The following is a 17474-nucleotide window of genomic DNA, read 5'->3' as shown; positions in this document are numbered from 1 at the left end:
TTTACTCATCTAGTTTTAGTTTGATGCTTCACTTTTTTTGTTGTTTTTATTTGGACACGTTCATTTACAAACAATTGATGTGTGTTTTTATTTTAAAAATGTTGTTGTTGTGAAATAAGCAAATGTATATTTCTGCTTCACCTGTTGTTTACAAACTTTTTAAAAAAGTTTCGGAGGTGGGTTGAACTATTCGTGCTGCAGGGGCGTGCAATCAGGATTTAGACCGTTCAGGAAGGAAACTGGAGCCTGGGAAAGGCGCTGCCAACCCCGCTCAAGGAATGGAACACACCCGGAACTTGAGTTCCTTATTGATTCATCAAAAACACACTTTGGTTTGCAGTCAGGCACAGCGTGTGTGCACGGATGTGTAATGTTGAACTTTAAAGAGGGCTAAAACATGTCTGGGGTGGAAGTTGCCAAAGAGGAACTTAAGGAGATAGACATATGTGACATCTGCTCGGAGGAGGAGAGCGGAGTTTTCGTTAACTCAGGTGCGTCGTACCTTGACGGCTTCTCAGCGTTTCACAAATGGGTTTCAAAGAGACGTTCAGTTTCGGATGAAAACTGTGAGTGCGCCAAAACAGCTTCGGTCTCACCATGCAAGTGCGCAAAAATGTCTCATGGAGCACCAGCTGGAGAGATCCGTATGGAGAAAGCAGTAGGAGGAGGTGGAGGGGGGCTCCATGAAGCAGATGTGTATTCGGATGAAGAGGAGCTGAGAGTCTCCCGGGCATCATCTATAGTGGACTGTCTGTTAGTGGAGCTCTATGACACGTACAGTAATAGTGTCAGAGGGGTGGACAGCTCGACCGAAGCCTCCAGCTCAGATGCCTTCCTGGGAAGAAGTAACACTGGTTCCAACTTTCTCCAAGAACTTCAGGAAAAGCACACGAGACGCCATCAGATGAAATACCTGGCCCAAAAAGGTGAGCACCACTTTCTTTTTCAATTAGGCAATTCGATTTAAATGGTCAGATTATTCTTAAGTTTGGAAAAAAATAAGATTGTTATTGAAAGAGGTCTTTTATGCTCACTGAGGCTTCATTTATTTGTTTAAAAATACAGTGAAATCTGTAGCATTGTGCAATATCATTACAATTTGGGGAAAAAAAAAAATATATGTAATCTATTTTAATATGTAATTTATTCCTGTGATCAAAGCTGAGTTTTCAGCATCATTACTCCAGTCTTCAGTGTCACATGATCCTACATTAATGTATAAGAGGCTTCTTTCAAGAACATTAGACATTCTTAGTTATTCCAAACCTTTTAGTTGGTGGTCTATTCATTTTAATTTTTTGACAACCCACGTTTATTTATATTTTAAATCATCTGTAAAAATAGATGTAGTGTTTTTTTTTTTTGTGTGTGTGTGATCATTTTTAGTCTTTATTATTTTTATGCTTATTGTATTTAATTTCTGTTGTGCATTTGCATGTGGAGTAACCAATATTAAAAGTATTAATCTCTTAATATGATTAGGTTGTTTAGATGACGTATAGTGTGCCACATTGCAGATGCCACCCAGATTCTGAGAACTGACCCAGTTATAATGCCACAGAACCAGTTAAATCTTAACCCTTTGTTTGCTAAAGTAATTTAATTGTTGTCTCAGGTGCTCAGGTTCGTTAGTAGGCCATAATGATAATTTACATACAGAGGTCTTTTGTACACGTGTATACAGTGTCAATCCTAATGATAACCACTCTGAATTAGCACCATGTATTGCATGCATTATTTGATTTTTGCATGCTTTTTTATTTTCTAGCATTTGAATGCATATCCTTTTGATTTAAACAACCTTTATTTTGTGCTCAGGTCCAGAAGAGCTGAAGTGGATCATTCAGGAAGTGAAGTATCGAATCGGTGTGCAGTCGGCCAAACTGGTGCGTCAGGTCAAGAGGAAGGACAGACTCCAGCAGAAATTTCAGAAGAACTGTGATATAGTCACCGCCTGCCTGCAAGCTGTCTCTCAGAAAAGACGTAATTACAAATCTCATTACTTTTAATTACAAATCTCATTACTTGCGGTTATTATTACTTTGAGCAGTGTCATATTACTCGAGGCCTTCTTTGCTATTTGAAGACTAATGTATTCTAGATGGAAGCATGTCTTTGCTTTCACTGACGCTTGATGTCTGTTACCCTTCAGCTGCTTTAAAGGTATAGTTCACCTAAAAATGTACTCCCCATCATGCCATCCAAGATGTAGATGAGTTCATTTCTTCATCAGAACAGATTTGGAGGAATGTAGCATTACATCTTGCTCACCAATGAATCCTCTGCAGTGAATGGCTGCCGTCAGAATGAGAGTCCAAACAGTTAATAAAACCTTAACAATAATCCACAAGTAATCCAAACCACTCCAGTCCACCAAATAACATCTTGTGAAGTGAAAAGCTGCCTGTTTGTAAGAACCAAATTAATCATTAAGGCGTTTTTAACTTCAAACCATTGCTTCCAGATAAAATATGAGTCCTCTTTGTCCAGTAAAAAAGTCGTCTTGTCTGAATCAGGAGAGAAATATCCAAAGATCACGCACCGTTTAGAAGACATAACAGTTCAAATATTTCACAAATTGTTAATTGATGGACTGGAGTGTTGTGGATTACTTGTGGATTATTGTGTTTTTATCAGCTGTTTGGACTCTCATTCTGACTGCACCCATTCATTGCAGAGGATCCATTGGTATTTGGGTGAACTATCTCTTTAAAAGTGTGTGTAATATTGTTTACATGGATAGCGGTTGCCTAAAGGCTTAGGTTTACATACTGTATATAAAATGCAATTTGCTTCACTTTTATATTTTGGAAGACAGTGTTCTCAAATACAGTATCTCACCGCTACGACAGGATTGACTTCACTTCATCCTTACACCTGAATTATTTGCATTAGATTCACAACGCAGACTCTGTGCAGTATCACCGCAATTCAATCCATTCTGTTTCAGAGGCGACTCATTCATGTGATGAGTTTATGACACTAACATGCAAAGTAGCACTGTAATGTTGTTGAACTACTGAACTCAAATTTATATTTGCATTTTGCTCGCAGTAATTCCCTTACACATTTGGATGCATTGGGTGCGTTTGTTTCGTGTTTTTGGTTCAGGCACGTGCATGTCCAAAAAATATAGTGGCCTTGCATCTTTTAATGCCTTTTCCCTCCATTTTATCTACATGCAGCATGACAAGCACTGTCAAACAGGTACAGTATGAAATCACATCAAAACCATTGCTCTGCATGGTTGACATTCATCAGTCAATGTCTATTCTTAATACAAGAGATGTCACTTCATATTTGTGAATGTTTATGGTTCAGTTTTCTATTCGTTTATTTTTGTAAACATAGTTTATCACAATTGTTTTCTCATTAAAATGCATGTCAGAAAATATACCAGAAGGCTTATCATCTAATAGAAAAATATAAATTTTCCTTATCAGGGCTAATATTTATTTATTTAGCTTGAAATTTTTCAACAATTGTTTTGTCTCTCTCTATTTAGTCACAACAATTTAGTGTTCCTCTTCATAGGGTTCAGGTAAATTTGGAGACTTTTGGACAATCATATAATGTTAATGATCACATTTACCTGATTTTACACTATTGATAGTTACTTGATTTTGGAATAATTTGAGATATTGTCATTGAGTATAAACTGAAAAAAACTGCTTTATTACATTTTTCCTTATCTCCTTTACTAATAATTAATCCCTAAAATAATACACAACTTCCTCCATGTTCTTTAAAGTACAACATTTTTTTTGTAAATCATTGAGATCACTTGTATGACTGAATTCATGGGGATTAACCATTTTATCCTTATCCTTATCTCAGGATTTTACCCTATTTTATTTGTTCACTCTTAGATCATGATGTAACATTGCATCTCCTTAGTAAAATAAATGTTCTTTATTGGAATCAGCGGTTCCATAAAGAATATTTGGCATTCTTAGAATCTTTACATTCCACAAAAGGTTCTTTAGAGTGGAAAAAAGTTCTTTAGGTTTTTAAAATCACAAAAAATAGTTCTTTTAAGAACTGTTCACTGAAAGTTTAGTATTTTAGTGTAGTGTAGTATAGTATAGTGAAAGTATAGTATTTTATTTCCTTATTCCGTGCTGTTAAAAATCAAGGCTGAAGTTGGCAGCATGGCACTAGTGATTCATGTACAGGCCATTGTTTTCTTCAGCTGTTTCTGGTCTGTAGCCCATCCTCCAGAGCTCCAGCGGTCCCTCCTCCTTCTCAGCCCGAAATGTGACGCTCATATGTGGGTGTAGACAGGCGCATCACCGCGATATTCTGCCTCTTTCATCCTCCGCGTTCATTTCGATCACCTTTGATGTTTTTAATCCATTTATAATTCACATTTTTCGGGTACAAACATGCATCTTTATGTATGAGGATAAAGGATGCTCGAATGTGTTGTTTTCCTCTGATTTATTGATCAGATCGATCATAGCGAGTAGGATATTTTTTTAGATGAGATGATTCTCGGGATGAGATCGTCGTAAATGCGCGGTCAAACGGACCTCTCAGGTTTTTCTCCAGATGAAGCAGGAACGCTTTGTTTCTTCTAAGAGGTCGAGGGTTTGCGTAAAGCGGCAGAATGCAGCTGGAGGTGTCGGTAATATAATTAGTAATGTGCTGAAGAAACGCAACGGCATCTCTAGAAGAGCGCCGCGCCTGCTGTGCACCCTAGAGCCAGGTGAATACAGCATGCTTTAAAATTATTATTTTTATTTATTATCAATCTTTGCCTTGCCATTATAGATAAAACTGTTCTTAGGATTTCCTCCGCCCATTTGTTTGCACTGGTGCTGAATGTAGAATGGTATTTTTGTGATCATTAAGTGCACTAAAGGCCCTTCCCATTTTATGTCGTATTTAATATATATATTTTACCTATATTAATATAATTATGAATTATGTAATGTATTTATAAGTAGTTTATATATATTAATATTTTTTTTTTAATTAAAGAAATATTATGGCTTTGAATTTTAGATGTCCTGAAAGTTATTTTAGGGTAATTTTTAGTCTATTAAGAAATTATTTGTTATTTAATAAATATTTTGCTCAATTTTAAATAGTATTTATCTATGAATTATTAGTTGTTTGTAAAGTTTATATGCAAAATATCATTTTTTTAAATATATATAAGGTGCATTACATTGCACATGCCCACTGGTTTTCATTCAGACACTTTTGTCGTGTCGTGTAATGGAACATGAGTGCAGTAGGAGGGCTGGAGAGATGACCGTAATCATGTAGGTTAATCCGGAACAGCTCGGTTAACGAGTGAAACAGACGCAGAAATGGTGCCATTCTACTCCTGTTTGTTATTAATAGCATGAAACTGACAGAGATGGAGTCAGGTTTGTCTTGATTTATTCTTATGCACCAAAGTGTGCAGTAGAAACAGCCGCTTTCGTTTTTACATTATGTTCGTGAAGTTGTTTACATACGCGATTGGCAGGATTTAGCATCTTTAGCAATGGCTAGGTTACTGTGAAAGTTGTAGCATTGTAAGGGATTCATGATGTTGTTATAGCTCAATATGACGCCTTCACAGTGGGGGGGAAAAAGTTAATTTTGTCGTGATAGAGGATGGTGTCGTGTATCCGGAAGAAACCGCATGCGGAAGTGAGATTCAGCACCGCTCTGCGGACAGCGGCATTTATCAACTAGCCTGTTCGATATCCAGCGTTCGGTTTCTCATGGTCGATAATGCACTTGTCGTTTCCTGTCATTTCTGTTGGTTTTATTTGTTATTTATTCCTGTTAGACAAAAAAGAGACTTAAAAACTTGAGTTGGGTAACCTGCCTTCCATAAATAATGAGCCATGAAAACAAACGTGGGGTTGTAGTAAATTTGGACTCGCTATATATACTTGTCTGTGCATTTTAAATGGACGTGTTTTTTGTTTTTCTTGATGAGTGGTGATTATACACCGTGTTCCAAATTATTATGCAGATTGTATTTAAGTGTCATAAAGATTAATTTTTTTGTTTTTCAATTAAACTCATGGATGGGATTGTGTCTCAGGGCTCTTTGGATCACTGAAATCAATCTCAGACACCTGTGATAATTAGTTTGCCAGGTGAGCCCAATTAAAGGAAAAACTACTGAAGAAGGATATTCCACATTATTAAGCAGACCACCATTTTCAAGCAATATGGGAAAGAAAAAAGATCTCTCTGCTGCCGAAAAGCGTGAAATAGTTGAATGCCTTGGACAAGGTATGAAAACCTTAGATATATCACAAAAACCTAAGTGTGATCATCGTACTGTTAAGAGATTTGTGGCTGATTCAGAGCACACACGGGTTCGTGCAGATAAAGGCACAATGAGGATGGTTTCTGCCAGACAAATACTGTTATCATTGGGAGGTTTGTTCAGTAACATTCGAGTTATACTCTAATGGTTGATGACTTGAAAATTATGCTGACTGTCATTTACATCGTCAATTTAGGAAAATCAGAGAAAAATATCTTTTGCATAATAATTTGGAACGCGGTGTACAACATCCTTTCATTCATTTGCTAATGAGACACCTGCAGCTCCAGAGGAGACGTCTTTATATAGTCATCATTGTCTCACTAATGTCCACTGTTTTGTCTTATTTCAGGGGTGGACACCAGGTTGAAGTTCACTATCGAACCTTCTTTAGGCAAGAACGGCTTTCAACAAGTATGTTTAGAATATGTGTGTCCAACTCTTCCAAACAGAAATAAATTAATGTTTTGGTTTGTATTTTGATTGATTATGTTTGTTTTGCTCTGCAGTGGTACGATGCACTGAAAGCAGTGGCCCGACTCCCAGTAGGTATTCCCAAAGAGTGGAGGAAAAGGGTAAGTGTGCTTGAAATTTCTCTTTTGCAGTTTTTTCATGTCTATGTCATTTTATGCACTGTATAATGTTTGTTTTTTTGTATACTGTAGGTATGGCTGACCCTGGCTGACCAGTACCTCCACAGCATCTCCATAGACTGGGAGAAAACGATGAGATTTGCCTTCAATGATCGCAGCAATCCAGATGATGACACTTTGGGAATTCAAATCGTGAAGGTATATATATGAAGTTATATGTTTTGATTTTAAGACTGTTATATAAGAAGTTATTTATGATGCATTTATTTATTATTATTATTTTTTTTTTTTAAATATGCATTTATTTTTGTCTGTTTTCTTTTTTTTTTGAAGAGGTAGGAGACAATTTTTTATGATTTTGATTTTATTTTATTTATATATATATATATTTTTGTTATTTTATTTTTATTTTTAAACAGAATTGCAACTTTATCTAAAATGATATTTGATCAATTATTTATCCAACATTTATGTGTTTACATATATAATTTGTATATAATTTATATTTTGTATTAAATTGTATTAATTAAATTTTTATTAAATATTTATTTGATGTATTTTTTTTTCCTTTTTTCTATTTTATTTTGGAACATTTGTAGATATTTTTAATATTTTGTTCAATTTAAAATGTAATAACATTTTACAATTTAGTTGTTTTAATTTAGTAATTACATGTTTAATTTGTAATTATATTTTTATTTAGTATTTTATTTCAAGCATTATATTTTTGAAAAATAGTCCAAATTGTGAGATAGAAACTCACAAAAAGTCAGAAATGTTAGATATAAAGATGCAAACCATTTGATTTTTGAGAAGTCATAACCACTAAATAGGCAACACAAGCTGCATAACCATTATAAGGCAAGTGAATAAATCGTGTCAGGGATATTTAATGGTGTACAGTCAGATAAAAGGTTACATGGTGCAGCAGGATATTTGCTCATTGTAGTGAGTAAGTAGATAATGTAACAGGATGTGTGTTTGTGTAGCTCTGAATGAGAGAGAACAGTGATCTGTCAGGCAGCTGTGCACAGGTGAGCAAAGTTCAGTGCTTATTTACATAAGACGGTCACACTGTGTTTCCCTCGTTCAGGACCTGCACAGGACTGGCTGCAGTTCGTACTGTGGCCAGGAGGCGGAGCAGGACCGTGTGGTGCTGAAGAGGGTGCTGCTGGCATACGCCCGCTGGAACAAGACTGTCGGATACTGTCAGGGCTTTAATGTTCTGGCTGCCCTCATTCTGGAGGTCACAGAGGGAAATGAAGGAGATGCATTAAAGGTTTGCCTAGATACCTATAAGTTCTGCAAATTTTATTTATTTATTTATTTTAACTAGTTAATTAACTTTTATTTTATTTAAATTATTTATTTTATTTTTATTTATGAGGAGGCACAGCACGACAGTCCTGGCTTGGTACACATATGTATTTATTTTATTTTATTTTATTTTCAAGCCAGAGTAATCTACAATAGTAATAATAAACTTGGGCAATTCTAATTTCTAATGTTTACATATATTTTGTATTAAATTATATAAATTACTTTTTTTTTTTTTTATAAATAAATAAAATATATAAATATATTTTGTTTGATGTATTTCCCTCCCTTTTTCTGTTTTATTTAAAAAACATTTAATGACCATTTTTTTTTATTTAGTTTCTTTTTAATTTTTTTTATTTCATGAATGATTTTATTTTCTTTTTTTTTTTCAATTAATTAATTTACTTTTTTATTTTATTTTATTTTTTATTTTCCACCAGAATTGTAACTTGATCTACAATAATAATAAGAAACTTGGGCAATTCTAATTTATATATGTTTACATACATAGTTTGTATATAATTTGTATTTTGTATAAAATTATCCAAATTAATTTCTTTTATGTAATAAATACAAAATTATATATATATATATATATATATATATATATATATATATATATATATATATATATATATATATATATATATATATGTGTATATGTGTATATGTGTGTGTGTGTGTGTGTATATATATGTATGTATATCATGCATATAAATATTACATTCACTTTTGGTTCTGTTTTCATTTTACAATTTTATTTTTCAGTTTATTAATTATGTATTTAGTATTTTATTTCATGCATTATATTTTTGTTTTGTTTTTTCTTTTTCTCTAATAATTTTTTTTAATGATTTATTTTATACATTTTATTTATTTTTAAATTTCATTTTGTTTTATATTTTATTGTTTTCATATTTAATCTTATTTAATAATATGTTTTTCTAATATTTAATATTTAACAATTTCTTCATGCATATTATTTTTTGAAAGGTGATGATCTATTTGATTGATAAAGTGCTTCCTGATAGCTACTTTGCCAATAACCTGCGTGCCCTCTCAGTGGACATGGCCGTGTTCAGAGATCTGCTGCGACTGAAGCTTCCTGAACTTTCTCAGCATCTCCACCATCTCCAAAAAGTAGCCAATCGGGAAGGAGGAGGTGTGTAACGACACTGTACAAATGGATGCAAAAGAACAATGTCTATTCCAGGTCAACTGCATTGTGTTGGCATTGTGTTTCAGGCAGCTATGAGCCTCCACTCACCAACGTTTTCACCATGCAGTGGTTTCTGACCATGTTTGCCACTTGTTTGCCCCATCACACCGTGCTGAAGATCTGGGACTCTGTCTTCTTTGAAGGGTCTGAAATGCTGCTGCGTGTAGCTCTAGCTATCTGGGCCAAACTCGGAGAGTAAGTTTATGCAGAATAGGCCAGATTCCAAAGAAAAATGTGATCATAAATTAAAAATTAGATCATTTTGTTTGTATCAAGCATTGTGGATCTCTCTCTCTCTCAGGCGAATTGAGGAGTGCCAGACTGCCGATGAATTTTACAGTACTATGGGCTGCCTGACACAGGAAATGCTGGAGCACAACCTTATCGACTCCAATGAACTCATGCAGGTGAGACAGAGCATATAAAGATAATGAATAAATAATGTCATTAATTATATATAAACCTTATTATATAGATAAATCAACTGTAATGGCCTTAATGTTGCAAAATGCGTTGTGTTTTCTCATCCTGACAGACGGTCTACTCCATGGCCCCGTTCCCGTTTCCCCAGCTGGCTGAGCTCAGGGAGAAATACACCTACAACATCACCCCGTTCCCGACCCCTGTCAGAGCGAACAGCAGGTACGAGAGCTGAAGACACTCGACGCCCACAGCACAGATGGCATCCGTGCGAGTTTAGTAGCCATAGCACGTGAACGTGACTGCAGGGTGTTGCTTTATGGCACATGTGTGTATATTGGCACGCAAATGCAAATGTTATGCCTATACAAGCTTTATAGGCAGTTTAAACATAATTTTTGACTTTTAAGAAACGACGTAGGCAAGCAACAATGCAATAATAAAACATTTAATTTTATATAAAACCATTCATTTTCTCTATTTTAAAATATTTGTTTACATATTTTAAGTATTATTTAGTAACATTATTTCGAGTTTATTGGTTCTTAAATTTGTTTAATTTTATATTTTATTATTATTTTTAAAATATTTTCATATTTAAAAAAATAATTTGTAGTTTTCTTTTTGATTTATTTATTTATAGAAAAAAATTCTATTTGATTTTAAAATATATAATTTTAGTGTTTTATTTCATTATTTTGTGCTATATATTGTTTTATAATTGTATATTTCATTTCATGCATTTTTATCTTTTATTTTTGCATTCTTTTACATTTTATTTTAAAATATTTAATAACATAATAAAATAATAAAAGTTTATTAATTTTTATTACTTTTTGTTTTTCGACTTTTTTAAATTTAAAAATAATTTTCTTAAGTACAATTAAATTATTTGTACATATTTAATCTGCATAATGTAATATAACAATGCAAATGTTATGCCTTATCTTCACAAGCTTTATACTCTGTTTAAACAGAATTTTTGACTTTTAAGAAGAGATGTAGGCAGGCAACAATGCATTAATAAAGCATGTACATTTTATTTTATTTTTCTCTATTTATTCACATATTTCAATTATTTAACATTATTTTTAATTATTTTGTTCTTAAATTAATTTGTTTTATTTGAATTTTAGTTGTTTTAGTTTTCTTTTATTTTTCTATTTTATTTAAAAATATTTAATAGCATTTTAAGTGTTTTATGTGGTATATATAATTATGTTTTAGATTTTATTTATATTTAATTTTATTTCATGCATGGTTTCATTTTGTTTTATTTTTGCATGTTTTTAGTTTATTTTAAAATATTAAGTAACATTTTCAGATGTATTTAATTTTTCGAATTTATTAATTTAATGTTATATTTTCATATTTAATTTTACTTCATATGTTACATTTTATTACTTTATATTTGTTTCTGTTTTAAAAACTATTTTGTCAGTAAATATATTTAAAATAATTTTTAAATCATTTAATCTGCATAATTTAAGGTAATTAATAATTTTTATGTATTAATTTTATATTGTAATGTATAATATTTAGGTTTATGCATGATGTTGTATTTTTACATGTATAGTCTAGCACTCCATGGATGGGAGAGTGATGATGATGCTGACATGGATGATGAAGACTCTATTGTCACTGCTCTGGGTTGCCTGGGGCCTCTTGGAGGACTTCTGGCCCCTGAAATCCAAAGATACCAAAAGCACCTTAAGGGTCTGTGTCTAATTATATTTTATCAGCCCAGAACTGAGGGGAAGTAGATTTAGTAGTGCAGTCTATGAGATTACAAATGTCACTCTTGCTCCATGATTTATATCCTGCTAAAAACACAGGAATTTATCAAATTCACAAGATTGTTTGATTTCATTTTATGAGTCACTAAAACTATATTGGCTGTGTCAAAGTAAGGTGATCTCAGAGAGTAATGCAAATATGAACTCGGTGTAGCTCACTCTGCCAACCTAACCCTGGCAAATCCTTCACAATCCTGTCTGAATTTGCCCTCAAATGGATTTAATTCTCAAAGCGTTGTCAGTTCTTGTTGTATCTGAGGTGGGTCGACTCATTCCAGCTGTCCTTAATTACAGCTTTCAGTTCCAGTGCAACTAAACAAATGAAAGGTTTAGAAAAGAGCCGACGCAGCCGTTACTCAAGTTACCCAGTAAAATGTGTCACAGACATTCTTATGTTTTCATTTTGGATGTTTTCTTTGTGTTTTCATCTGCCCTGCAGATCAGAGAGTGGAGCAGAGCTCTCACGGCAGTAACATGGCCGAGCTCAGTCCCGGAGCGGTGGGCGCGGGACGGGCCGAGCACCAGGCGGCCATCAACAGCATGATGCTGGAGCGCATGAGCACCGACATCAGCGCGCTGAAGAAACAGTACTCGCGCATCAAACAAAAACAACAGCAGCAGGCCGGGCTCCTGTACATCCATACAGGTAGCAGGATCTTCATTTTGAGCGTTTTGCAGTTGTAGATGAGTTCAGGAAGTGACAGAAGCGATAGTATGTAGTGTTGGTCAGTGTGTTGTGACAATTTTTCCAGGACCTCGAGTGGAAGCTGAAACTATTGAACCTCATCAAGCCAGTAAACAACAGAAGCCCCACACCGGTACTGATCTTTATGGGTCAACTATGGCTTCATTATAGATACAGTAAAGCTGTTTTGATCGGTGTTGGGTGTGCTTATGTTTAATGCAATAAATCACACAATCATTTGGCATTTTGGTGACGGCTGAATTGATTAACGAAGGTTTTCCAAATCAAGATTTTTGCTTTGCAGGGAATTGGTACAGTCTCAAGCTTGTTAATTACTTTTTTTCTTGTTTTTTTTCCTTTCTTTATTTTTTCATTCATTTCTTTAAACAAAATTGGAATATTATTGCAATATATTACGTTATTGCAATATATAATACTGCAATATCACCTCTACAGGACATAATGGAGAATTAAAATCATTATGAATACATTACAGGCCCTATTTACTTTCAGAACACATTAGTATTTTTAGCAATTCATAACTGCACACTATTTTAAAAATGTTTACATTTTTTTGTAACGTAATGTAAATTATTTTATTTTATTTATTTTATATTAAATTCAGGATTCTGGGATGAATAGAAAGTTCAGATCTAACCTATTTATTTTCAGAACACACAACTGCACAGCATTATAAAATATAGAATGATAAATAAAATGTTGTAATTATTTATTCATATTTCTATATGTGTGTGTGTGTGTGTGTGTGTGTGTGTGTTACAATTATTTATGGCTGGAGAATTATGGTCCTGCTAAGGATGATATTGTTGCACAAAACAGATATATTACAATTATTTTATTTATAATTACTTATTTTAATTTTATTATATATATTATTATTAATTAATATATATAATATATATATATATATATATATATATATATATATATTAATAGAAATTTTAACAATTTTAGAAAAGAACTTTATTATAAATATTATTATAAAAAAAAACATATTATTTGAAAATTTCTATTATATATATTTAGAATTTATAATTTTTAAATGATTAGAATAGATTTTTTAAAACATTATATGTCTTTACTGTCACTTTTGATTAATTTAACAAATCCTTGCTTAAGAAAAGCCTTAATTGCTTTCAAAATTTAAATAAAAAATTTACTGACCCCTACACTTTGAAACAATAGTTAATATATAATTTATATATATGTTCTCTATGTAATAATAATATTATAATTTATATAATTTCTCTGTCTTTTAACAAACTCTAATACACTTTTTGGCCTTTGAAACCTCTTTACTTATTTTCTGACATCACAAAGCCCAGTCCTACATTTTTAATCTTGAATATTCTGTTTATGAGACTTTATGGAAGTAACATTGGTTGCAAACAGTTTCATGTTGACTTTGACAGTCTGCTTACAATTGCTGGTGTTTTCTTACTCGCTGATATTGATTCTTCACAGATAAGTGTCCAGCTACCAGTATCCTTCCCTCCCAAATCGGTCCCTCGCCTGTGGTCAACCATCTTCTCCTGGGCAGGAGGCCCAGACCCGGTCAGCGATCCTCAAAGAATGGTATCATCCATAATGGCGGAGGTCCTCAAGCCCACTCCACACCCAACCAAGATCAGATGATTCGGGCCAGACATCATTCGCCCTGGCGCACACATGTGCGTGCGCACCGGAGGAACATCGCCAGGGCGCGAGCGCAACTCGGATTGGATGATTCTCTGGAGATAGAAGATGAACAAACGGATGTGAGCAAAACAGAAGAAGCATCTGAAGAAAGAAAATGTGAGGATGAAGAGCAAGAGAAGGTGGAGACCATAAGCTCAGATGTTTCTCAGCAAGACCACAGCTCTGGAGAAGGAGAGGGAGAAGAAGATCTCCAGGAGATCGACAAACAGTTGTCTTCTTTGGAACTGGAACCGGAACCAGAACCAGCTTCTGATTCAGCTACACCATCTCCACAACCAGAAGCAACTTCTGATCCAACTACACCATCTCCACAACCAGAAGCAGCTTCTGATCCACCTACATCAACTCCACTACCAGAATCAGCTTCTAATCTGAATACACCAACTCCACCACCAGAACCACAGCCGGAGCCCAGACCCACGGCCTCAGCTCCGCTCCCATCCACCCGCCGTACAGGTTCAGACTCCTCCAGCTCTGAAAGCGGCGGAGGCTCCCTCAAAAGAAGCCCTTCAGCGTCAGCAGGAGAACCTCCAAAACCACAGCAGATCTTCTCTCCGTTCCCTTGCGTCAAAACCCCTCGCAAGTCCATCACTGCGAGAAACTTAGGCCTCTACGGTCCAACCGCCAGGACTCCAAACGTGCACTTTCCCCAGATGAGCAGAAGTGTGAACCATGTTGGAAGCACCACAAAGCGCCGATGATGAATTGTCGGCTACAGACGAGCACTTATTTGAGTCTTCATATCAATACATTTGGGATCAAAACTCCAACTATGAAAGCACATCTCTAGTATGCTTCCAGATACTCCAGAACATCAACATTTAGGAACAATATTGGATAATTTAATGCTTCCATGAAGTTTATAACATGAATTTATGAAGGATGTTTCTTGTTTATTTTCTTTTTAGTGAAACACTACCTAAACATCTGGGAATAATATCCAACAAACATGATCGGTTGAAGCTTTTGTGTCATTGAAAGTATCTCGTATTGCATGTTCAGATCAGCAGTATTTGCTACGATGCACTGTGTATGTTTACTTGCGCTTCAAAGCTAAGAAAATCACGCTCACGTATGTGAGAAATACTCATGCTAAGTGAATGGGAATTCTGCAGTTGTGCATCACACAGGCCAAAATGATTTTTTAGCACCCAGATACACTATTTAATCCTATGAAGTCAACAAATTGTCTATGTTCGCTTGTTTCTGTTGTTTTTGACGATACCGTGTGTTCATTTTTCAATCATGTCAAGCCATTTTCTCTTGATCTCTCCTTAGTAAATTATTAATTTTCCATCTGGAAGACACAAGTTGCCATTAAGTTCTCTTCTTGGATGCTCTTATTCTAAACCCACCTGCAATTGATCATCCCTTTGAATGTTTTTCTTCTCTCTCTTGGTGCTTATGAGTATTGGAGAATCACAAACGCCCCCAGAGAATAAAAGACATGCAAGTATGGAATAAAACTCTTCGGTTTCTACTTATTTATGTGTTTTGTTTCCTCTCCAATAAGTCATTTGTGTTTGCAGCCACAGTAAATCAAATGACACCGATCAAAACATGTAATCCAACTTTGTGGCAAACTGACTGGAAATGAATGCATGTTGTATAAATGTGGCATATTCTGTTGTTTTGAACCAAGATAATTGGATATATTGGAGACAATATCTCATACTGACATGGTTATATGAGTGTCTTCAGAGCCTAATAGTGATTTTGTTTTGTCAAAAGTTTTCGGTGGCTGCTGTATGAAGTCATTAACTGTAGTAAAAGTTGGATAAATTGTTTATATCTGAGCTCAGGCAGCCATTGTGTTCCTTGTAGCATATGTGCGTTTCTTGGCTAACGCTTGTTTGCGACTTAAACCTAAAGCAGAAAACTACAATAATATAATATTTTTAATAGGATCACCATGTGTGAGAGCTCGAAAATATTTCTGACTAAGCTTTTAATAGTTATCTATTGCATGTCTACACCTGTTTGCGGTTACCAACAGTTTATGAGGTTCATTGTTAATGGCAGATGTGTGGTAGGCCTCAGATGAGAAGAAACATATTTAAAACAATTTACAGTTGGGGATTTTCCAGATTTCTGCTTCCTTTTATAACCTGAAGAAAATATAGGGAAATTATTTTACCCTTACATTCCTATTTCTTTGTGACTAAACACTAGATGTCGCTGTTGTTCTAGCCTAGTTGTACCTCTCAAATGGCCTCAAAGTTTTGGAGCTGATTATGGGAACAAATGGTCCATCAATAATAACATAACAAGAATAATATAACAACTTTGAAAGCATATTTAAATAAATATAAGGCTTTCAGTGAGTCATGAAGCTTACATGTGAAAAGATGAGAGACTTATAGGCCTAACACTTTGCGCCAAAACATGCATCTTTATTAGGATTTTCTTTAGGGAGAAAAACAAATATATACATGTCATCATCATGATGGGCTCAAGCATTGGCTCTTTTCTCTTCACAGAGACATTATTGACATAATTTTATTGTAATGGTGTTTAGCAGGCGCCACTGTGTTTCTTCAGCATCTAATAATTAATCTATAAAGTGTTCATAAATCCACATGAGGAGCGATGTTTACTTGACTCTGAAAGACACATATGAATCAATCAGGCCTTAAAACTCCTCAAGCTTTATTGTTTCATCTCCCCCAAAGACCCAAATAAACCCTGAGCGTCATTTGTGCTGGATTTATGCATCACTGCGTCTTTGTGAGAAAATGTTGGATGCAGATTTCCCAAGGGATTCTGGAATGGTCTGAATTTAGTGTACTGATCGAATGGGCAGACGTGCCTGTTGAAACTGGCAAGGTGCCGAGTTCTGCTTATATTTACTCCACGTATGATTTCTTCAGGGGCCAGTTTGTCTCATAGGGCAAAGGACAAGCTTGAAATTCACCTAGGAATGATGCGAGTTAGTTTTTCTGGTCGTCAAGGTATTGCTCTAAAGCTTGCAGAATTCAAATGTATTTTGTGTTAAAAAAGTGTGTGATTATGGCCTGCATGATCAATGACTTTAATGTACTACAATTAGTGATCTATTAGAAATAGATTCAAAATGTATTAACATATATATATATATATATATGTTAATACATTTTTGAATCAGAACTAAATTTTAAAAATATGCAATTTAATAAAAAATAAATATATATTTAAATAAATAATATCATAAAATAAGTTGTTTATAATATAAGAAATAACTATATAAAATAATAAATAAATAAATAAATAAACATGATATTGAATGCCAATGTGTACACATGATGATATAATGTGATTTCTGTTTTCCCACCTATTTGAAGTTCCTGTGGAAAACCCCATTCCTGTCCCACCCAGTGACCCAGTAATGACTTTATTCAAAAGTGGAGATACTTCTGTTTTGCTAATTTGCCGAGTGATGGTCACAGTAATCGGTTCAGACATG

General features: G+C 34.3%; 1 protein-coding gene across 6 annotated transcripts; it reads left to right on the top strand.

The window, feature by feature from the left end:
• Positions 1-245: 245 nt before the first annotated feature.
• tbc1d30 (TBC1 domain family, member 30) lies at positions 246-15770 on the top strand. 6 transcript variants are annotated; one of them, XM_051108383.1, is made up of 14 exons: positions 246-926; positions 1819-1983; positions 6633-6694; positions 6790-6855; positions 6946-7071; positions 7967-8152; positions 9187-9355; positions 9439-9607; positions 9714-9819; positions 9948-10054; positions 11409-11548; positions 12068-12274; positions 12381-12446; positions 13799-15770. In XM_051108383.1, exons 1-14 carry the CDS (start codon positions 398-400, stop codon positions 14731-14733), a joined length of 3033 nt encoding a protein of 1010 aa, XP_050964340.1. In that variant the 5' UTR covers positions 246-397; the 3' UTR covers positions 14734-15770. The 6 variants fall into 6 exon arrangements, with proteins under 6 accessions (XP_050964340.1, XP_050964341.1, XP_050964342.1 ...); XM_051108384.1 differs by lacking the exon at positions 12381-12446 and having other exon boundaries at positions 13799-15769; XM_051108385.1 differs by lacking the exons at positions 246-926; positions 1819-1983 and adding an exon at positions 4252-4708 and having other exon boundaries at positions 13799-15766.
• The last annotated feature ends 1704 nt before the right edge of the window (positions 15771-17474 follow it).

Source organism: Labeo rohita, chromosome 4 (assembly GCF_022985175.1).
Source record: "Labeo rohita strain BAU-BD-2019 chromosome 4, IGBB_LRoh.1.0, whole genome shotgun sequence".
Classification (NCBI taxonomy): domain Eukaryota; kingdom Metazoa; phylum Chordata; class Actinopteri; order Cypriniformes; family Cyprinidae; genus Labeo; species Labeo rohita.
The sequence above is the reverse complement of the archived record's forward strand: the minus strand, read 5'-3'. Positions and strand labels throughout refer to the sequence as shown.

Coding starts and splice junctions, on each gene's coding strand:
- tbc1d30 (XM_051108383.1), top strand. CDS start 398: ATGTCTGGGGTGGAAGTTGCCAAAGAGGAACTTAAGGAGATAGACATA. Junction 8,153..9,186: donor ATGAAGGAGATGCATTAAAG/GTTTGCCTAGAT, acceptor ATTTTTTGAAAG/GTGATGATCTATTTGATTGA. Junction 9,608..9,713: donor ATCTGGGCCAAACTCGGAGA/GTAAGTTTATGC, acceptor TCTCTCTCTCAG/GCGAATTGAGGAGTGCCAGA.